Source organism: Bombina bombina, chromosome 6, assembly GCF_027579735.1.
Source record: "Bombina bombina isolate aBomBom1 chromosome 6, aBomBom1.pri, whole genome shotgun sequence".
Taxonomy (NCBI): domain Eukaryota; kingdom Metazoa; phylum Chordata; class Amphibia; order Anura; family Bombinatoridae; genus Bombina; species Bombina bombina.
The window spans coordinates 510,883,375-510,907,980 of record NC_069504.1 but is presented as its reverse complement, the minus strand read 5'-3'; the positions used below and the strand labels follow the sequence as shown (position 1 = coordinate 510,907,980).

Sequence of the window (24,606 nt, the reverse complement as noted above, 5' to 3'; positions counted from 1 at the left end):
CCTCTAGAGGCATGGATCCAGTATGAGTAGAGACATTTGAGACCTCTACAGTTATGCCCCTGCATACAATTTATTTTGTGTATGAATTCAAACGGATTGGAATAAGGTTAGCATTAAAGTAAGAATAAAATCATCCCAGTTCTATAAAAGTGCAAAAAAAAACAATGAGGAAAGAAATGTATAAAATATAGTTTCCTGTATTACAATTAATTAAGCAAGAAGTATATCAGTTATTTTTTACTAACATTTGAAATGCCTGTTTAATGTTTGCATTTATCGTTTCCCGAGTAACTGTATCAAGTTCAAGCAACCCAAGGAAGCTTTTCAGCTGGCAGTATTCCAAACAATGTCATAAAAGAAGCTGTAAAGTATGTGGTGGTTGAAACAAGTGGGCTAGGGGCCTAGGGCACTTGCACAAGCACTGCATCTCCTTGATCTAAAATAAATAAAAAATATACAACAAAAAAATCAAACAACTTTCATTCAGACAGAATAGATTTTACAAATGATTATAAGATGATACTGTCTCTTTAAGCAAATTAGAAATGTCTAGTACTTACATACAGGTTGTTCGATGAATTATATTAAAAACACAATGCTACATTCTTTTCCAGGGCTGATCAATTCATAAAGCTATTGTTAGAATTCACATATTGACAAATAAACGTGTTTAACCTGTTTAGACATTTATAGGACAAGCAGGTTTTGTTAGTCTTTACTGTTTGCACCTTTGTCACAACACAGTTCTAAATGCAGCAGGAGGACAGCAATACTATCTAGTCTGATGGTAAGTTGTATTAAACTTTATGTAAATATAATAGAATATGCTGGAAACATGTTTGTTCATTATAAGGTCACAAAACAGGGCACTAGTACTTTTGATCATATCCCTTCTATCCATAGCGTTATAATGCTGTGCTTGATCCATGGAGAGATTTATAATCATGTTTACTAGAACTTCATAGCATATTGCTGTAATGGATCCTCTGTCTTTCCTGGTTTCTAAGGTTTCTTGTTTTTATGTTATTGTTATTCAGAAGAAGCTTCTGATTTCTCCTTCACATTTTTCTCTTTCCTGTCTTCTCTGAGCAGATCCATGGAATTTGTGTGCGTTTGCTCTTTTTGAAACTTTTATAAGCATACCCTGTACTGCTAACAAATTGTTTATATGAAGTCTGAGATTTTATGTAATGTATTATATGAAAAAGTGTCAATATTAATGACGTGCTTTCTTCAAATACAGACTGATAAAAGTACAAATATAATACATTTTAATATAATTACATGTTAATATGAATAAAAAAACTATTATCATTCAATATGATGCAGCTTTTGAAAAGGTGTCTTTATTAGTATAAATATAGCTATGGCATTTTTGATTAGTCACAAAATGCTTTATTTTACTTCTCTAGAGTATCTCATTAGCATTCTAGAAAAGGGTCATTAAAGGAACAGTCTAGGCCAAAATAAACTTTCATGATTCAGATAGAGCATGTCATTTTAAACAATTTTCCAATTTACTTTTATCACCAATTTTGCTTTGTTCTCTTGGTATTCTTAGTTGAAAGCTTAACCTAGGAGGTAAATATGCTAATTTCTTAGACCTTGAAGCCCACCTGTTTCAGATTGCATTTTAACAGTTTTTCACCACTAGAGGGTGTTAGTTCACGTATTTCATATAGATAACACTGTGCTCGTGCACGAGAAGTTATCTGGGAGCAGGCACTGATTGGCTAGACTGCAAGTCTGTCAAAAGAACTGAAATAAAGGGGCAGTTTGCAGAGGCTTAGATACAAGATAATCACAGAGGTTAAAAGTATATTATTATAACTGTGTTAGTTATGCAAAACTGGGAAATGGGTAATAAAGGGATTATCTATCTTTTAAAACAATAAAAATTCTGGTGTAGACTGTCCCTTTAAGTTCAACAAGCTGCAAGTCACCTCACAAGTGTAGATAATATTTTTAGATGAAAGTGTTTCAGTCATAAAATTAACTACATCATTTCCTTCAGAGTTTAAAAAGGTGTGACATTCATTTATGTTATATATAGGTCACCATTTAAATACTGACTTTTCTTGTTTGAAACTTGAGTACCATAACTGTAAGTTTATAAAAGCATATACATTTTGCAAGGCAGACAAGCAATGTAGATGTCATTTTCATTAAAAAAAATATATACATTTTATATAAAAACTAATGATACATGGACTTCTTCATAATAATAAAAAAATAAGCAAATCTACTCAATATAGTATTAAACTTAAATATACAATTTTTATATTTTTACAAAGCCATGTGTTCTTTAATTTATAAAGACTAGTAATTGTATATCTTTTTTAAGGACTGACACAAAAATCTGACATTTCAAAACAGTAACCAATGTGTTTTTATTACTTATTTTGAGCTAGGACTTATAGCTTTATCTCTTTACATAGAACAATGAGGTCATCACAAAGGATTATATAATATCAACTTATTGAAAATAGAAACCCCGGTCAATACATATTTTATTTTTAGAACTATTAAAATATCTTACATTATTTATCTCTCTATATTTGGTTATGAATTTGTTATGTAAATAAGATATTTTGATAGATGATCCATTCCACAGGTTGCTTTGCATTTGACAGTTTACATTTCTGAGACTGGATGTAAATGTATGTTTAGGTTTATGGTGAAATCACAATGTTGGTTGCTTTATACTATACTCACTATAATTTATGGTAAAATCTTATGTGCATGCACTAAATAATCAAATATTTTTTACAAGTGATTACACTGAACATCCTTCTTGCCCCATTTGAAATAAGAGCTGATGTTTGCATGTAATGTGTACAATTGCAATTAACCCTATCGGCAACAGGCCTGCATCTCAGTCAGTCCCAACAGTAATTAAACTCCTAGCTGTTGGATAAGGCTGACAATAATCAAACTCATCCTTCGTGTACCCTCCACCTGCTGCAGATAGCTCTAAAACCTCTGTTCAACTACCATTATAAGCCCCTACCTCCCAAAATGCTTTCCCCAACCCCCTTCAACTTCAATTTAACACACTAACCCCTCTACTGTTATAAAAATGCAACAGTAAATTTTAATAGCAGCTCTATTTTTATGCTGTATTACAAAGTCCTATTTTTTTTTTTAGTGCTAGCATGCATTATTAACCCTTTACATACCAGCTCCTCATCACAAACTAGGGATCTACTGCTTAGGCTCCTAAAGTATTAGCTCCTAAAAGTACAGTCTGACCAATACAATTAGCCCCTTATCAACAAGACCTCCTACCACATTAATCTTGTACTACACCCTAAATTGCATAGTAACTTTCCAGCACCCAAATGAACCCCTTTAAATGACTGAATCAGTGCAACACACCTTATACCCCAGATGCTTTATTTAAGACATAGTTTCTAATTCCATCCAAGGCCCCAGATTAATACAATATTTAACACTTCAATAATAATAACAAATGAAAACGTTCCTCTTCTTTTTAATTCTTCCTGAAACTTCAATAACATGATGTCTATTTTCACCTCTTCCTACTCAGTGATTGCAGAAGGTTCAGTGGATTGCGTTTCCATGTCGTATTCCGGGCCTGGTGCTAATTCCCTCCTATTGACAAGTTTTATATTAAAATCTTTATTGACTAATCAATCAATCAGTTAAAGGGACACTGAACCCCCAAAAAATCTTTCATGATTCAGATAGAGCATGCAATTTTAAACAACTTTCTAATTTACTCCTATTATCAATTTTTCTTCGTTGTCTTGCTATCTTTATTTTAAAAATTAGGCATCTAAGCTTTTTTGGTTCAGGGCTCTGGACAGCACTTTTTTATTGGTGGATGAATTTATCCACCAATCAGCAAGAACAACCCAGGTTGTTCACCAAAAATGGGCCGGCATCTAAACTTACATTCTTGCATTTCAAATAAAGATACCAAGAGAATGAAGAAAATAATAGCAGTAAATTAGAAAGTTGCTTAAAATTTCATGCTCTATCTGAATCACAGAAGAAAAAATTGGTTTCAGTGTCCCTTTAATCAACAGTATTTAGGCAGGAAAGCTCAATGCCTGATCTCTTTTAAATAATCTCCTTATATTGCCTTTAGCATGTAAGATAACTAAAAATAGATTTATGTCCTCATTTATTGTATATGTAATTGTCTTGACACTTTATAGATAACATAGAATAACTATGGCGGCACAATAAGCTATCTCTTCTAATAAAGAATACATATAATTCACATTTTATTATCTTTTATTCACAGAACCTGCATTTATTATGGCTGTAATGGGGTTTGATTACAAATTAAGATCTACAAATTTAATATTAGGTTTTCTATTAACTACTTTGTTAATTCTTGGATATATCTACATGAATGAAACAACTCAAAGAATACAGCTACAGGTAAGGAATTTCCACAATTATTTAACATTGTATTTATCTTAGAACTATAAAGAAAATGACAAAATGCCACTTGATTCACATTAGAAAATTACAATAATGTGTAAGGATGTAATCTGTATGCAGTAAATACCACAGTATTTTATCTCAGAAGCACTTTAAAAATAATGTGGGTTTGAATTTTTTTTATAATCCAACAGCACTTTTAGAAAATAGTAGGGTCAATATCAATAAAAAAATATTAGACTTTAAACTCACCAAGGGCCCGATCCGATATGCAGCGTCGTCCGCAGAAGCCGGCGACGCCAAATTTTGCGCTGGTTTGGTTTCCTATATACGGCGTAACATAGAAGTTACGCTTGTATATTTCACCCTTCGGCCGTAGTTTTTTGGCCCATAAAGTGATATACCAAACCTGCGCAGTTTGGTATCCAATATACAGCGTAAGGACTTACATGGCGAAAATGGAGAAATCTTACTCCATTTTCACCTCGCCATAAAATGCAGGCGTAGTAAGCCTTACGCTGAGTATTGGAGCCCCGTAACTCCCTAAACTGCTTGCAAAATAAAACCTAACACCTAACGCATGCGCAATGTCTATCTACCTGTCAACCGCAATCCCCTGCCACAATCCCTAATAAAGTGTTTAACCCCAAAACCGCTGCTCCCGGACACCGCCGCCTCCTACATTATATGTATTAACCCCTAATCTGATCCCCCTACACCGCCGCCACCTACATTATATGTATTACCCCCTAATCTGATCCCCCTATACTGCCGCCACCTATATTAAATTTATTATCCCCTAATCTGATCCCCCTACACTGCCGCCACCTATATTAAATTTATTAACCCCTAATCTGATCCCCCTACACCGTCGCAACCTATATGAAATGTATTAACCCCTAATCTGATCCCCCTACACCGCTGCTACCTATATTAAATATATTAACCCCTAATCTAATCCCCCTACACTGCCGCCACCTATTTTAAATATATTAACCCCTAATCTAATCCCCCTACACCGCCGACAATTCAATTATTATTGAAATAAATCTAAATAATATTAATATTATTAACTAAATTATTCCTATTTAAAACTAAATACTTACCTATAAAATAAACCCTAAGATTAATAATTACATTGTAGCTATTTTAGGATTTATATTTATTTTACAGGTACAATAGCTATTAAATAGTTATTAATAACTATTTAATAGCTACCTAGTTAAAATAATTACAAAATTACCTGTAAAATAAATCCTAACCTAAGTTACCATTACACCTAACACTACACTATGAATAAATTAATTAATTAATTAAATAAACTACAATTATCTAAACTAAAATACAATTAAATACACTAAACTATATTACAAAAAAACAAAACACTAAATTATAAAAAATAAAAAAGATTACAAGAATTTTAAGATAATTACACCTAATCTAAGCCCCTTTATAAAATAAAAAAGCCCCCCAAAATAATAACATTTCCCTACCATAAACTAAATTAAAAAAGTAATCAGCTCTATTACCAGCCCTTAAAAGGGCCTTTTGTGGGGCATTGCCCCAAAGTAATCACCTCTTTTACCTGTAAAAAAAAGAACAAACCCCCCCAGTACAACCTACCACCCACACACCCCTACTCTAAAACCCACCGGATCCCCCCTTAAAAAAACCTAAGTCTAACCCCCAAGTGCTCCTTACCTGTCCTGAAGACCGGTGGAGAAGGTCCTGTTCCATGCGGTGAAGTCTTCTTCCATCCAACATCTTCTTCTTCCAGGAACCAGCCGGCGCGGAGCGGAGGAATTGAAGACCGATGACCGTGGAGCTGAAGACCGTCCACTCTGGAACTGAAGACCGGCGATGCTGGAACTGAAGATCGGCAACGCTGGAACTGAAGACCGGAGCCATGAAGTTTGGAGGATCCTCTTCATACGTTCTCCGCCGTACACTGAATAGGAATTCAAGGTACGCGATTAAAAATGGCGTCCCTTGAATTCCTATTGGCTGATTTGAGCCTTCAAATTCAAATCAGCCAATCGGATGAGAGCTACTTTAATTCTATTGGCTGATTTGAATAGCCAATAGAATAAGAGCTACTGTAATTCTATTGGCTATTCAAATCAGCCAATAGAATTAAAGTAGCTCTCATCTGATTGGCTGATTTGAATTTGAAGGCTCAAATCAGCCAATAGGAATTCAAGGGACGCCATTTATAATTGCGTTCCCGAGTGGACGGTCTTCAGCTCCGCGGTCATCGGTCTTCAACTCCTCCGCTCTGCGCAGGCTGGTTCCTGGAAGAAGAAGATGTCGCCGCTTGGAAGAAGACTTCACCGCCTGGAACAGGACCTTCTCCGCCGGTCTTCAGGACAGGTAAGGAGCACTTGGGGGTTAAACTTAGGTTTTTTTAAGGGGGGATCGGGTGGGTTTTAGAGTAGGGGTGTGTGGGTTTTAATGGACAGGGGGGTTTACAGGTAAAAGAGCTGATTACTTTGGGGCAATGCCCCGCAAAAGGCCCTTTTAAGGGCTGGTAATAGAGCTGATTACTTTTTTAATTTAGTTTAGGGTAGGGGAATTTTATTATTTTGGGGGGCTTTTTTATTTTATTAGGGGGCTTAGATTAGGTGTAATTAGTTTAAAATTCTTGTAATCTTTTTTTATTTTTTGTAATTTAGTGTTTGTTTTTTTGTAATATAGTTTAGTGTATTTAATTGTATTTTAGTTTAGGTAATTGTAGTTTATTTAATTAATTTATTTATTCATAGTGTAGTGTTAGGTGCAATGGTAACTTAGGTTAGGATTTATTTTACAGGTAATTTTGTAATTGTTTTAACTAGGTAGCTATTAAATAGTTATTAACTATTTAATAGCTATTGTACCTAGTTAAAATAAATACAAAGTTACCTGTAAAATAAATATAAACCCTAAAATAGCTACAATGTAATTATTCATTATATTGTAGCTATCTTAGGGTTTATTTTATAGGTAAGTATTTAGTTTTAAATAGGAATAATTTAGTTAATAATATTATTATTTAGATTTATTTCAATAATAATTGTTAGGGGGTGTTAGGGTTAGACTTAGGTTTAGGGGTTAATATATTTCAAATAGGTGGCTGTGGTGTAGGGGGATTAGATTAGGGGGTAATATATTTCAAATAGGTGGCGGCGGTGTAGGGGGATCATATTAGGGGTTAATATATTTCAAATAGGTGGCGGCGGTGTAGGGGGATTAGATTAGGGGGTAATATATTTCAAATAGGTGGCGGCGGTGTAGGGGGATCATATTAGGGGTTAATATATTTCAAATAGGTGGCGGCGGTGTATGGGGATTAGATTAGGGGGTAATATATTTCAATAGGTGGCGGTGGTATAGGGGGATCATATTAGGAGTTAATATATTTCAAATAGGTGGCGGCGGTGTAGGGGGCTCAGATTAGGGGGTAATATAGTTCATGTAGGTGGCGGTGGGGTAGGGGGGTCAGATTAAGGGGTAATATAGTTAATGTAGGTGGCGGCGGTATAGGGGGCTCAGATTTGGCGCTAATACATATAATATAGGTGGCGGCGGTTTAGGGGGCTCAGATTAGGGGTTAATACATATAATATAGGTGGCGGCGGGGTCCGGGAGCGGCGGTTTAGGGGTTAATACATTTATTGTTAGGAGTGAGAGGGGGGATTGCGGTTAGAGGGGTATATACGTGCCGGGCTATTTTTGGGAGGCGTGTTAGACAGTAACGGGAGATTTTATACTTTAGTTCGTTTTTTTATGCGGTCACTGGCGACTCCAGAAATTTGTACTTACGCTGATATCGGGACATCGCTAGTTTGTCCGACTTACGGCACTTTAGGAACTGGCTGCGCCGTTTATGTGATAGGTCAATGTGCGAGGTGAAACTACGGGCGGCGCAGGTTTCTACGCTTGCGCCGAAACCTGCGCCGTATATATCGGATTGCACCCCAAATGTCTTATTTGACCCAAGGGTGACTTTTATATTTAGTAGTAAAAATAATTAGAGAATCAGAACAAACCTAAAAATACTTGTAATAAAGTCATGCTGTATTGTCTCATGCTATATTATCTACTTAAATAAAATATTATCTATTTTATACTCATATTTTCTCATTGATATTTGGCTAACTTTTTTTTTTAATTAAAGGGACATTCAAAACCAGGTTTTTTGTTGTTTTAAAAGATAGATAACCCCTTAATTATCCATTCCCCAGTTTTGCATAACCAACACAGTTATAATAATACACTTTTTACCTCTGTGATTACCTTGTATCTAAACCTCTGCAGACTGCCCCCTTATTTTAGTTCTTTTGACTGACTTGCATTTTAGCCAATCAGTGCTCACTCCTCGGTAAATTCATGTCCATGAGCTAACTGTTATCTATATGAAACACATGAACTAACACCCTCTAGTGGTGAAAAACTGTCAAAATGCATTTAGATTAGAGGCGGCCTTCAAGGTCTAAGAAATTAGCATATGAACCTCCTAGGTTTAGCTTTCAAATGAGAATACCAAGAGGACAAAGCAATATTGGTGATAAAAGTAAATTGGAAAGTTGTTTAAAATTACATGCCCTATATGAATATTAATTTAGAGAAACAATGATTTTTTGCCCTGATATTAAAGTCCATTCATCCTCCGCAACATTTCCCTAGTGGTTACTATTGGAGGTGATTGCCATTTTTACTCATATAGATGATAAATAGGACGGACAACACTATGAAGAACTATAGAAGTATCCCTGACTTTATAAATCTTCAATAGAAATCACTTATTTTAATGTTGGAAAGGGATATGAAACCCAAAACAATTATTTCATGATACAGTAAGAACATTCAATTTTATAAAATGTTTTCAATTTACTTCTATTATCAAATTTGCTTTCTTCCCATGGTATTCTTTGTTGAAGAGATACCTAGGTACATGACAGGAAATAGTGCTGCCATCTAGTGCTCTTGCAAATTGATAACATTCTTGCAAAATTGCTGCCGTATAGTGCTCCAGACATGTGCATACTCCTTAGTTTATGTCACTGCTTTTCAACTAAAGATAACAAGAGAATGATGAACATTTGTAAATAGAAGTAAAACGAAAGTTATTTAAGACTCTATGATCTGTCTGAATAATGAAAGAAAAATTTTGGGTTTCATGTCCCTTTAAATACTGGATGATTTTATCTAAGACAGTTTGAAAACCAGATTTGCAGTAAGAATATAGTCTGCTAATTAACTTTTATATAAATCTTAAAAGGAATCCTAAAAGTTAAAGGGACATAATACTCATATGCTAAATCACTTGAAACTGATGCAGTATAACTGTAAAAAGCTGAGATGAAAATATCACCTGAGCATCTCTATGTAAAAAAGGAAGATATTTTACCTCACAACTTGCTCAGCTCAGCAGAGCAAGTTCTGTGTAAAAAGTTATCTTTCAGTTACTGCCCAGCTGCAGGTAAAAAAAAATATGAAGAAATGAACAGCAGCCAATCAGCAACAGCAGTGCTGAGGTCATGAACTCTTTTACTGTGATCTCATGAGATTTGACTTAACTCTCATGAGATTTCATGGTAAACTTCCTTAAACTGAATAAGGAAATAACATGAGAGTGCACGAGGCTCAATCCCTTAGCTGTCCCAGGACAGACATAATGAGTCACTGCTTAGAAGTCTTTTACAATGGGATGTGGCTACTGAGGAACTTTTGAGATAAAATATCTTTCTTTTCTACATAGAGATGTTCAGGTGATATTTTCTAGTCAGCTTTTTACAGCTATGCTGCATCACTTTCAAGTGTTTCAACATTTGGGTATCATGGCCCTTTAAATGAGAGTTTTCTGTTTTAGGACATAAAGAGACAGTCTACACCAGAATTGTTATTGTTTTAAAAGATAGATAATCCCTTTATTACCCATTCCCTAGTTTTGCATAACCAACACAGTTATATACATATACTTTTTACCTCTGTGATTATCTTGTATCTAAGCCTCTGCAGACTGCTCCCTTATTTCAGTTCTTTTGACAGACATGCATTTTAGCCAATCAGTGCTGGCTCCTGAGAACTCTACCTGCGTGAGCACAGTGTTATCTTTATGACACACATGAACTAACACCCTCTAGTAGTAAAAAAAATGTCAAAATGCCCTGAGAGAAGATGCGGCCTTCAAGGGTTTAGAAATTAGCATATGAACTTCCTAGGTTTAGCTTTCAACTAAGAATACCAAAGAACAAAGCAAAATTGGTGATAAAAGTAAATTGGAAAATTGTTTAAAATTACATGCCCCATCTAAATCATGAAAGTTTATTTTGGACTAGACTGTCCCTTTAACCCTAGTGTGTGTCTCTATGTGTGTAATAAATCTGCAGTCTCAGAACCTGAGAATATATTTAGTTTGATGAAGGGAAGTGATTTATCTAATACATTGCACAAGGTCAAGCCTTGGATATATTTATTATTATATTTGAAAAAAACACAAAAACATTGCATAGACAATTAGCACATCTATTCAATAATCAATGCATGATTTTCCCCAGAAGTATTTTGTTTACTTTGTAAGATATGCAGATAAAGATATGGGTAAGATATGCAAGTTAGATATACAATGCATCATGGGTTTTTTTTGCTTCCAGTACTGTGCTTAACCACAGCAATCCCCTTATGAAGTATTTGCAGCAAAATCAAAAATCAATTTAATAACAGCCGTTTTGAGCTCATTAGCTTTCATCAGCAGAAGATAGGTTTGACTTGCTGCTAAGCAAAGCTTGTTTCCAGGGCAAAAGCAATATTCATTAAAGGAGGAGGGAGTCCCCATTGGTTAACCTGATAGGAGGAATTGAAAAAAAATTAAGAAGTTAAAGGGACACTAAACCCAAAAAAATTCTTTCATGATTCAGAAAGAGAATGCAAATTTAAACAATCCAATTTACTTCTATTATTAAGTTTGCTTCATTTTTTAGATATCCATAGTTGAAGAAAAAGCAATGCACATGGGTGAGCCAATCACATGAGGCTCCTAAGTGCAGCAACCAATCAGCAGCTACTGAGCATATCTAGATATGCTTTTCAGCAAAGAATATCAAGAAAATAAAACAAATTAGATAATAGGAGTAAATTAGAAAGTTGTTAAAAATTGCATGCTCTTTCTATATCATGAATGAAAAAAATGGGTTTCATGTCCCTTTAAATGCTAACAAGAACCAGAATAGCAAGGATAAAGGGGAAGATGCACTGTTGTAGAGAGTGTTTTCATTTAAACAATTTTTCTATTTTAAAAATATTTTTGAATTGCTGTCACATCACATACTGGCAAAGTGTAGACTGAATGGTATTACAGTTAGTATTTTGTGTTAAAGGGACACTCAATTAAAAAATAAACTTTTATGAATCAGAAACATTATGCAATTTTAAGACACTTTTCAATTTACTTCCATTATCAAATTTTGCAGGCTTTTTATATTCACCCTTTCTAGGGAACAAGATCCTACTGAGCATGTGCACAAGCTCACAGGGTATACGTATACTAGTCTGTGATTGGCTGATGTCTATCACATGATAGAAGAGGACGGAAAATAAGAGAAAAAAAACATTTGTCAGAAAAAGAATCTACTGCTTATTTGAAATTCAACCTAAGTTACAACATGGCAGCTCCCATTGTTTTAAATACATTAAACTTTACACTGATTTTGCCACTATTTAAACAACTAATGAAACTTTAAAAAATACATCTACATGTTATTCTCAGAATCATCTTTTCTTTGAACGCATCATTCTGTTTAGCATTTATTTAGTGTTTAATGTCCTTTTAAGGGTATATTTTTTTTTTTATTTTATAGCTGCAATTGAGCAAAACAAGACAGATTCCTTAAAATGTTAAAATAGCCTTCAAACCTGGAATAAGGGTTTCATTTACGAGGTAGAAAGTTTTTGATGTGCTGCCTTTAATTAAGCATAAAGCATTGTAATACTGTACTGTACAAGCTGATTTATATGCCCACCTTATCTTTCTACTTTTCAGGATGAAATTTTACTCCTAGAAAGGCAATCAAAGCAAATCTTCTCTGAGAAATCTGCTATACAGCAAAGGACAGCTAATTTACAGGAAAAACTAAGAAAACAAGTGGATGAAATGAAAAAAATGCAACATTTGCGTGAATTGGAAACAGAAGAACAAAATGCAAGATACGTGGATGAGAGGGTAAACAAAAGAAACTGATTTAAAGGGACGTGAAACCCAACATTGTTCTTTTATGATTCAGATAGAGAATAGAATTTTGAAAAAGTTTCTAATTTACTTCTATTATCAAATTTTGCTTTGTTCTCATGTTATTCTTTGTTTAAGAGATATCTAGATATGTAGAGTGCACGTCTGGAGCAATACATGACAGGAAATAGTGCTGCCATCTAGTGCTCTTGCTAATGTATAACATTGCTGCAAAACTGCTGCATATAGAACTGCTGACACGTGCACACTCCTGAACTTACCTTCCTGCTTTTCAACAAAGGATAACTAAAAAAATAAAGAAAATTTGATAGTAGAAGTAAATTGGAAAGTTGTTTAAAATTGGATGCTCTGTCTGAATTATGAAAGAAAGTTTTTTTTGTTTAATGTCCCCCTATTTTAATCCTTTAAATTTTTTAAGACTTTGAAATAAAAAAAAATGTATGGATAAAGCCAATTAAATACATATATAAAGACACACACCCACATACATATATATATATATACAGTGGATATAAAAAGTCTACACACCCCTGTTAAAATGTCAGGTTTCTGTGCTGTAAAAAATGAGACAAAGATAAATCATTTCAGAACTTTATCCACCTTTAATGTGACCTATAAACTGTACAACTCAATTGAAAAAGAAACTGAAATCTTTTAGGTGGAGGGAAGTAAACAAAAAACTAATAATAATGTGGTTGCATAAGTGTGCACACCCTCTTATAACTGGGGATGTAGCTGTGTTCAGAATTAAGCAATCACATTCAAAATCATGTTAAATAGGAGTCAGTACACACCTGTCATCATTTAAAGTGCCTCTGATTAACCCTTAATAAAGTTCAGCTGTTCTAGTAGGACTTTCCTGACATTTTCTTAGTCGCGTCCTACAGCAAAAGCCATGGTCCACAGGGAGCTTCCAAAGCATCAGAGGGATCTCATTGTTAAAAGGTATCAGTCAGGAGAAGGGTACAAAAGAATTTCCAGGGCATTAGATATACCATGGAACACAGAGAAGACAGTCATCATCAAGTGGAGAAAATATGGCGCAACAGTGACATTACCAAGAACTGGATGTCCTGTATATATATATATATATATATATATATATAAAACACAGAAATGGGCCGCAGTCTCAGACTGGACAAAGTACACATCCCAAGTCACTGTGAACCCCACATACAGGAATACTTACAGACAGCTGCACAGTTCCCAGCAACCCAGGCAGTTAACCTAGGTGACAGGCCCAAAGTGAAACTTACAAAAATTATTAATACAACACATAGAAAACCTGGCACTCACTAGCAAGCACACAGTAATATTTAAAAGTAAAAATGGGAGAGTCAGTTACATTTGGCGCCAAAGTTATAACCCAAAGACAATGCAAAAGCACTTAGTCTAAACTTTAAATGAGTAGTAGATTTTTTTCTGACAAATTTCAAAGTTATGTTTATTTCCACTACTCCTGTATTATGTGACAGCCATCAGCCAATCACAAAAAAGACTAAGGGTTTTATTTATTAATGTGCGAGCGGACATGATACAATGTAGCGTATCATGTCCGCTGCACATCGATAAATACGCTGTCAGCATTTATCATTACACAAGCAGTTCTTGTGATCTGCTTGTGCAATGCCGCCCCCTGCAGATTTGCGGCCAATCGACCATTAGCAGGGGGTGTCAATCAGCCCGATCGTATAGGATTGGGCGGATTGAAGACCGCAGTCTCAGAGGCAGCGGACATGTTATGGAGCAGCGGTCTTTAGACCACTACTTCATAACTACTGTTTCCAGCGAGCCTGAAGGCTCGCACAGAAACAGGGGCATCAAGCTCCATTCGGAGTTTGATCATTCGGCCCCTATATATTAACAATATACACAGACACAGCTCACTTCCCCACTTTAAAGAGTAGCAGATCTATGAATATGAGTCATAACGGCTCAAAAGTAAGCAGTCTCAGGTGTTAGAAGGGAAAAAAAAAGGCTTTCAAAGGGCTTTAACATAGAGATACATACATATACATTCCTAAGTATGTATATGTATGTGTATAGATACTGTATATACAGTCATGGGCAAAAATATTGGCATCCCTGCATTTCTGTCAGTTAATGCATCACTTCGCCCAGAAAATTGTTGCAATTACAAATGTTTAGGCATTTTGAATAATTGTTAAACGTAAAAGCGCAAACCTTTATCCTATATACCTCCTTCCCAGATATTATATGCAATTGAATATTTGAAACCTAGACTAGAGGGCGCTTAAAGCTACAGGATACTAATGGGTTAAGTGCATTGAAGACCTTTGTAGTCAAGTAGTAGAAAACATGTAAAATCATGTTTATGCAATAAATAGATTTTCTTTTTTTTAAATATATATATATATATATATATATATATATCTACACCTATATATAATTATCTGTATATATAGGTATAGATATATATTTTACCCAAAAAAACATCAGATATATATATAGAAATATTTATTTATGAATAAATAAACATAATCTTCTATGTGAGGAACATCGGAATGTGAAATATTCATTTTTTCATGTCGGGTTAGCGCACTTGAGAAAATGAAATCGGGTTTGGGCGCAGGTAAGGGTGTTAGCTTGTTACTTCACTTTTTGGCTCCATTGAAGTCTATGGGGGAATACGTAAACGTGGTCATGATATTTGAAGATCAGATTTTTGTGTTTGTCGGATTAGTGTGCAAGCGAAAACTTTTTACTTTCAACTTGTAATATGTGCATAACCTGAAGTGTGCAAAAAGCCGAAGTCTAGCAGGGATAACGCACAAGCAGGAGTGCAAACTACCACTCCACTCGTAATCTAGCCTACATGAGCAAATTTTTGTAGCTTGGTAGATAAATGGGAGATTAGGCAGCCAAATTATTCATATAACCCATAACACTAAGGGCTAGATTACGAGCGGCATGCTATTGTTTGTGCGTGAGCAATATCGGGTTTTCACGGCCATTTGCACGCAAGTTAAATTCCGCTCGTATTACAAGTTGAAAGTAAATGCGAACACATGAGCGCAATCATGATTTATGCTAGAATGCTTCAGAGCTATGGTTAACTAATACACAAGACAAAAAAGTATCACAAAAAACACAAATTAAGAGTACACTCATAATAACACTAATAAAAATGATTTTAAAAAACTGCATTAAAAAATAAGAGCTTAAAGATATGAGGTCTCAGATGTTAGAAAAAAAAGGACTGCAAAGGGCTTTTCCATAGAGATACATACATACATGTCTTAACATGTATATGTGTGTGTGTGTATACTGTATTTATATATATATATATATATGTATATATGTGTATATATATATATATATATATATATATATAATGTATGTATAATTATTCACAAGTGTAGTAGACATGCACTCACTCCTAATTTAAAGGGACAGTCAACTCAAATTATTTTACTGTTTAAAAGGATAGATAATCCCTTTATTATCCATTTCCCAGTTTTGCACTGAAAACATGGTTATATTAATACACTTTTAACCTCTGTGATTACCCTTTATCTAAATATCTCTTTAAAGGGACAGTCAACACCAGAATTTTGGTTGTTTAAAAAATAGATAATCCCTTTATTACCCATTCCCAAATTTTGCATAACCAACAGTTATAAGTATCTAAGCCTCTGCAAACTGACCCCTTATTTCAGTTCTTTTGACAGACTTGCATTTCAGCCAATCAGTGCTCACTCCTAGGTAAGCTCAATGTTATCTATATGACACACAACTAATGCCCTCTCATGGTGAAAAACTGTCAAAATGCATTCAGATTAGAGGTGGCCTTCAAGGTCTATGAAATTAGCATATGAGACTACCTACATTTATTTTAAGAGTACCAAGAGAACAAAGCAAACTTGGTGATAAAAATAAATTGGAAAGTTGTTTAAAATGACATGTCCTATTTGAAAGTTTATTTTGGACTTGACTGTCCCTTTAAGAATAAATAGAACATTTTCTGCTATGTGCAGAACATTCGATTATAAAATATGCAATATTATCTACTTATGTTGTTGCGCTTTTAAATAACTGGGATAGTGTTTACGCAACTTGTGGGTGTTTTTTTCATCTTTTTCAGCTCCATGGAAGTCTATGGGGAAATGCGATTTTGCATTCACAACTTCTCAATGTCTATGTGTTACAGCGACTTTGCGAACGCAAGCGCTTAAACTTTTTACTTTCAACTAAAAAAGCATGAATCTCTGAGTGCGAGAAAATACGCGAGTGCAAACTACCACTCCTCTCACAATCTAGCACTGAAAGTTTATTTGAGAAATGAGTAATGGTAATCAATCAAGACTGCATAACAGCTTTCAGTTTGCTCAATTGTTTTATGACGGAAAAATTCTGTCATATGTCCTTAAGAGGTTAAAGGATAATTAGAGAAGAGCAAAACATTTGCATAAATTATATATTCATTTAAATACATTTATTTTGCTTTGTTTCCATGTATGTGATTATATTTTGTTTTTTAGAACCGTTTGCAAAGTGAACTTTTATCAAAGCATGAAACCATTGAGGATTTAAAAAGTAAGATTTTGTTTTCTTTAATGCTTTTTATAGTAAATAAAAGTGTCTATGTATCAACAACCCATTTATCTAGAGATATATGCCTGTCAATCTATCTGTTTATATCTCTATCAGCTGTTTATTTATATATATATATATATATATATATATATATATATATATATGGCATAGATTATATTTAATCTAAAAAAGATTATCACATAATTTATCTAGAACAAATTGTATAGATTTTTAAATTAGAATGCAGAAAACAAAGTTGATACATTTTCAAAAGGAATGAAACTTATATAAAGGCTTTAGTAAAAAAAAATATAGACATGACTTAGGACCTGTGAGAGGTCTGAAACGTATATATAAAGTCTGAGGACGAGGTTAGAATCCTCGAAACGTCACTTTGTCAAATAAAAGCTGTGATTGCTTTAATGTGTTAAGTCCTGGTGAGTGCTCTCGTTTTTGACATTTATATATATATATATATATATATATATATATATATATATATATATATATATATATATACACACACACAGAGCTGGACCACTTCAAAATGATCAGTTTCTCTGTTCTATAAATCACGGACAACATTTCTCACAAATTTCAAATACAAAATATTGTCAATTAGAGCATTTATTTGCAGAAAATGACAACTGGTCAAAATAACAAAACAGATGCAGCATTTTCAGACCTTGAATAATGCAAAGAGAACAAGTTCATACTCATTTTTAAACAACACAGTAAACATATTTTAACTTAGCAAAGCTCAGAAATTAATATTTGGTGGAATAACCCTGATTTTAAGTCTCAATCCACTCTACTGTCCACTTACTAATTTATTAGAATGACTGGAATGTAACTTCTTTTAGAAATTAAACATGTGACAGCTTTTTCCACATATCAACATAAAGAACAAAAATAATTATTAATAGACACTACCATATACAAATGAATATGGAAAAGTGGTAATGAACTTCCCTGTATTATTTTTTGCACAACACCACGCCATAAAAACATCTTGCAATCCTGTTTACACAGTACAATTAATTGCCACACCCAGTGGTGACTCTAGGAACAATATATAGGGGGGGCACATAAGATACTACACTCAAACTGGGGGGCACTAATAATTTTCACCATTAAATCATACCACTGAAAATAAACTAAATAAATATATATAAATAGGATTTCAAAATACCAGAGTAATGTGGTATGCAATGATACCTTCTTATTATACTAACCTAATACTTAAAAGAGAAGCCGTCAAGAGTTTTTCTTTCTTCCTCAGGTATGGCTTCAGTTCAGAGGAAAACACGTCAAAGCTTTTCTTAAAAGTTTAAAGCAATTTTAGCAAACACCAGTGACCAGGGATCTGTAATGAATCCCCTATGTTAGATATGTCACTAATGAAGACCAATGAACAGACCCTGAGACCCTGACTGTGAGAAAATTTGGCTCACTATCTGTCAGGGAGACTGGGAGAGAAATTGGCTCACTGTCTGTCAGAGACACTGTGAATGAAATTGGCTCACTGTATGTCAGAGAGACTGGGAGATAATTTGTCTCACAGTGTCTGTCAGAGAGACTGGGAGATAAAATGTCTCACTGTCTGTCAGAGAGAATGGAAGAGAAATTGTCTCACTGTCTGTCAGAAAGTCTGGGAGAGAATTTGGCTCACAGTGTCTGTCAGAGTCTGGTCTGGGAAAGAATTTGGCTCACTGTCTGTCAGAAAGACTGGGGGAACATTTGGCTCACTCAGTGAGCCAAATTCTCTCCCAGGCTCCCTGACAGTGAGCAAAATTCTCTCCCAGTCTCTCTGACAGATAGTGAGCCAAATTCTCTCCCAGTCTCTCTGACAGACAGTGAGACAATTTTGTTCCCAGTCTCTCTGACAGACAGTGAGCCAATTTCATTCCCAGTCTCTCTGACAGATAGTGAGCCAATTTCTCTCCCAGTCTCCCTGACAGTGAGCCAAATTCCCTCCAGTCTCTCTGGGAGAGAATTTGTCTCACTGTCTGTCAGAGAGACTTGGAGAGAATTTGTCTCACTGTCTGTCAGAGAGACTGGGAGGGAATTTGGCTCACTGTCAAAGATACTGGGAGAGAATTTTGCTCACTGAGTGTCAGAAAAATTCTCTCCCAGTCTGTCTCTCTGACAGAAAGTGAGCCAAATTCTCTTCCAGACCAGTCTCTCTGACAGACACTGTGAGCCAAATTATCTCCAGTCTCCCAGTGCCTGTTGGTGCTGCTCCTTCCCATGCTCTCTGTCCTGCACACTGTCCTCTCCCAGTCTCTGGTCATGTTCCTTGTGCTCAGTGTGCTGTAGGAACATGACCTTGGACTCTGGGAGTGGACTGGCTAGAACTGGATGTCTAACCAAAAAGTAGGAAAGAGTTCCATTATGTATTTAACTGTTGTATTTATCTGTAGCAGTCCAAGCTTACTTAACCCATGACAAGCTCTGATCCGACTTTAACTGAGTCCATACCCCAACTTTATGTATATATAGTGCACTTTAACATGCGCATATTCACAATCACATAATGGATATACCATGATCCATCCATCCAAAAAGTTGTACCTGGCTAAGGCTGGCTCATCCTCACTGACTGCCTAATAGAGCATCTGAACAGCTGATAAGACCTGGGTCTTGACGATACCTAATATTAGCATTTTCATAATATCAAAATATTACAGCAGCGTGATTCACTGGGCAGCGGGCAGCATGCTAAAGTTATAAAACAGTACTATATCTGCGACTTGTATGTGTAACACACCCCACTGTGTCTCTCATGGGAACAAATAAACAAAGTACCTTGGATCAATCTTTTCCGACCCAGGATCCAATAAATACTTATACTTCTGTTCCAGACTCAGGGATATTCTAGGCATCCGCTCTCAGTCACAGTGCAGCTCCGGCAAATACTACCATCCTGATTCTGGGATGTGCAAGCAAATGCTCTCAGTGGAGGAAGAGAAGCAAATAGCCCCAACAGCCATCAAGCATGGCGTATTGTAGTGCCGTGGTGCTGCGTGTAGAGCCAGGCCAGCACGAGGCACGTGTGGTTGGTGGGGCCTGGGGGCTCAAAAAATTAAATCCAACTAACTGAACACGTGGAGTGGAGGCATGTGCTGCTGCTGCGCTACGCATAATTTATTACTCATTTTCAGTGAGGACTCTCAGAAAACACCGGCGGTTTACAAACAATTAAAAAAAAGAAAGAAAAAGCTATCTATCTATCAGATTCACTTTACAGTCACACTACAACTACATTATTATCAGTACATTATGCTTGCACAGGGGTTGGTGGCAGGGGGGCAGCCGGGGGGGCAAGGTTTTCTCAGGGGGGGGCAAATGACCACCCTGCCACCCCTGTAGCGACACCACTGGATTGCTATTCCATATAATTATAGAGAAGTGAATAAGACCTATATTATTATAAATAACAAAAAAATACATTCTAGGAAATCCACTTAGATTCTGATCAACTAAATGGAGAACAGAATGTGTATAGTCTGTTCCAACAAATATAAATAATATATATTTATAACTATAATGTCCATGCCTAGGCTCCATACCCATAGTTGCCAACAGTCCCTGATTTCCAGGGACAGTCCCTGGATTTTGTTGTATGTCCCTGGATTTTTTTTGTCCCTGGAAATATCCCTGAAAATCTCTTTTGCACAACATTTGTTGTTTGCATATATATATATATATATATATATATATATATATATATATATATATATATATATATATACACATACATATATACAGATAGATAGATGATAAATAGATATAGTGTATTATTTAAATATAATTCATTCCTAATGGAATATTGTTATTATTATTGAATGGGTACACATATTATTTGTCTTTCTAATTTTGATGCTGTGTTGTTAAAATAACCATATGCCCAGAATGTGTTCCAGAGGCTGGGTAGGTGTAAGAGCTTGGTGCTGTAATCTGTATAATAAACTATGGATAAGTCTAAATTATACTATTACTTTCAAATGGGTGTGTTTTGATTGCAGAACTGAGTGGGTGGAGCAGTTGAACAGTAGGTCGTCAATACTCCAGTAACCCGCTTGCTTACTCTGCTGCAAAGTGTCCCTGGAATTTTATTTTTAAATGTTGGCAACTATGCATACCTAGGCATTAATTCCAAGATATCAAGTCTAGTTGACACATCTATAACCATTATTATACAGGCTGGTAACAGACACATTATATTATTCCATTTATAACCACTTTTCTTATTTAGATCAGAGCAACCATCATGTAAGCTTTTAAATCTTTGTATAATAAAGTACAGGAGAGTAAATGACAACCACTGAGATACATTTTAAACTATGATTTCATTCAGGAAATGACAATATTTCAAGCCCCCTTTGCTTTAATTTTAAGAACTGTAGTTACCATTCGTGAACAGTACAATACTTTAGCCTCTCACATGCAGTGTTCTACTGTCAAGCATCAGTTGGATTTGACCTGCTACCTGCTACTGGCCACCATTTTTTACAGTATAAAAACTCAACTGTTTTTTTTTTTTAATTTTTTTTGGCTTCTCTTTCAATGACATTCCAATTCATTATAAGTGCACAAGTTGGAGTTATATAAAGAAATTGAGCTACATCTGCAATAAATAAGAAATTCATGTTTTCTTTCTACAATTCAATTTGAGTAAATATATACACCAACCCAAACCCACATGCACATATAGTCATGCGAGCTACCACATTTAAATTTGTCATTCAGTTCATTCCAGTGGTTATAAAGTGCAGGTTTTTTTAAAATTGACTAAGAATATTAATGTGTGGTATTGCTTATAAAGAATTTCACTTTGTTGTTCATTTTTAATTTTTAATTTTAAAACATTCATACAATTGCGATTATCTATAAACATTAATTTAATTATATATATATATATTTATTTATTCAGCACTATTAGAGAGAACAACCTAAACTGTTAGATAGTCCTATAAAAAGACAAGGAGTACAGCACTCTTTTAAATGTCAAAACACTTTTAATTATTGCATTCGTACAGTTCTAAACTCCTGAACTGACACAAGATGAGCATAGACAGATAAAATAAAAAGATATACATCATAATAAATTCAACCATACCCAGAAACAGTCATTCAAAATACAGGCACAACCTCCTATATACTTTCAGACACTGAAAACAACCTACGTCAAAAAATAACTTCATAACAACCTATATGGCCATAATAAGTTCATATTGGAGACATAAAGTAATCAGCGCTTATACTTAAAGCAGCACCAAAAAAAGAGATGTGCTGTTAGGAAATACGATAGATCCTAGAAACATCAAAAATAGGAGCCAGTATAGTAATTATGTGCAGCAGTCTGTCAAATCATCCTCCAAGTAGTTACCACACTGTGTCAATTAAGCATTAGTGAGCGGGCAAGCAGACAGATTAATTAGACAGCAAACCAGTCCAAAGTGAAACAGCTTATAAGTTACCAACTTCGTCTAAGAACAAATGCAGTTCATACATTACTGTAAAAGCAGGTGGAGAACGTTACCTTCCGCAACTCAACTTCATATGTGACACCGCTATACTTCAAATTGGAGCACTTACTTCCTCACTGAAGCCTACATTCCCTCCTTTACCAGATTTCTGTTTACTGCAGGTTCCTTTAGACTTTTGTGCTTTAGTTGTTGCATATGCTTGTTCCGTAGTTCTTCATAAAGTAGTTATGCTGTACTTGATATCGCCGCTCCCATGACACTCAGTGTGTAATTTACAATACACAGGTCAAACGACCAGGGAATTAAGATCCAGGATTAGGGAGCACATAAGAGACACTAGGGAATATGTAAAAGAATCTGCAGTGGCTAGACACTTTAACCTTATACTTTGCCTCCATAGCTGTCCCACATCTCTGGAGGTAAAATTCTCCCTCAAAGGTAAAAAAAAACTGTGGGTTAATAGTAATTCAGCCACACGTAGTATGTACTTGCAAAATTTATCCTCATAGAGTTGATTTCTTCTCAGAAAAAATGAAGTGCTTCCAAGCCCTTATTGTGTTATATAGATGAATATAAGCATGTAAGATCCACTGTCAGCCAGTTATATTCTCTTTCCGATGTGATTGACTCCATCTCCAGTAATAGTTGTTTTGTATCTCTCAAATAGCTTGGTAGTTGTTTAACCAGTGGTTGGAGTATCTCATCCAACCACTGTGAGAGATGCTCAAACATTGAGTTTATGCCACTGATGATGGGTCTACCTACCTCATTGGAGAGTGAATTGTGCACTTTAGACAGGAAGTTAAAGATGGGGACTACTGGATGATCCACTAAAAGATCATTACTGGTTTTCTCATCTAGAAAACCCTCTTCTGCCCCATCATCAACTAACTGCCTAAGATCCATTTGGAAGGGTCCAGTGGGGTTGAGGGTAAGTTTGGTATACTGTTGAGGATCATTGACTCAATGACTCACTTATAAAGTATGATCTATCCATTACTACTGACCCCACCTTATCAGCCGCCCTTATCATCAGCTCTTTATGCTCACCCAAGCTATTAAGGGTGTTAAACTCCTTTCGTGTAAGAGTTTACCATTTATCCTTGTCCACACAATAAGCTAACTGAGTAAGGTCTCGTTCTACTCTTTTTTGGAATTTCTCCAAAATTTCGCCTCTTGACTTTATAGGGTAAAACTTAGAGGCTTCTCTCAACGAGGGTCCCCTTTCAACCAAATTTTCAGTAGATTTCAAAGAGAAAGAATTTCCCTCTCTAAGAAGTGTTTCTAAAAAAGCCAAGGCATGCCATTTGAAACATGCCAAAATTAGTTTTATAAGTGAATAAGTTTGTTAAGATTAATCTTTAAAGTGGTGTGAAATAATTTTCTGGTGCATTAGAAAACTGTTAATAAGGGATCTCAAAGCATCTGACAAATTTAAGCAATGCAATATTCATAAAAAAAAAAACATTTAAAAAAAAAGGCAAAACCATGTTTTCTTATAGACTGCAATTGTTCAGGATTCAAAACCACAGTAAAAATCCATTCAAGAGGTCTTCTAACAAACTGGAGTTAAGCCTTTTTTTTTTTTTATTAACGATAGGTTTTACTCAACAGATGGGATAACAGTACATAGATTATCTATAAACATGGTCATAATATGGGCATTATTATGAGATCAAGGGCATGGTGATAACATGGTGATAAAACAACAATTATGACAAAACTATTGTACTGTTATGGGGCCTTAAGCCTCAACCTAAATAATATTGCTTGAACACCCCATCCATTACTAAGCCTATGCCAAAGTTACGGCTAGATTACGAGTTTTGCGTTATGAGTGAAAAAGCCTCATAACGCTGCTTTTTCACTACAGCTTCTATTACGAGTCTTGTAGGTATAGCTGTACCGCACACT

The 24,606-nt window shown here is 35.1% G+C and overlaps 1 protein-coding gene across 1 annotated transcript in view; it reads left to right on the top strand.

The window, feature by feature from the left end:
• The first annotated feature begins 692 nt into the window (after window positions 1–692).
• The window catches only part of LOC128663198 (Golgi membrane protein 1-like), a 45,194-nt gene continuing 21,280 nt past the window's right edge, over window positions 693–24,606 (top strand). Inside the window, exons 1-4 of the mRNA XM_053717408.1 lie at window positions 693–787; window positions 4,274–4,413; window positions 12,437–12,616; window positions 17,146–17,200. Coding sequence (XP_053573383.1) covers window positions 4,288–4,413; window positions 12,437–12,616; window positions 17,146–17,200 — 361 coding nt within the window. The 5' untranslated portion in view covers window positions 693–787; window positions 4,274–4,287. The remainder of the gene's footprint in view (window positions 788–4,273; window positions 4,414–12,436; window positions 12,617–17,145; window positions 17,201–24,606) is intronic.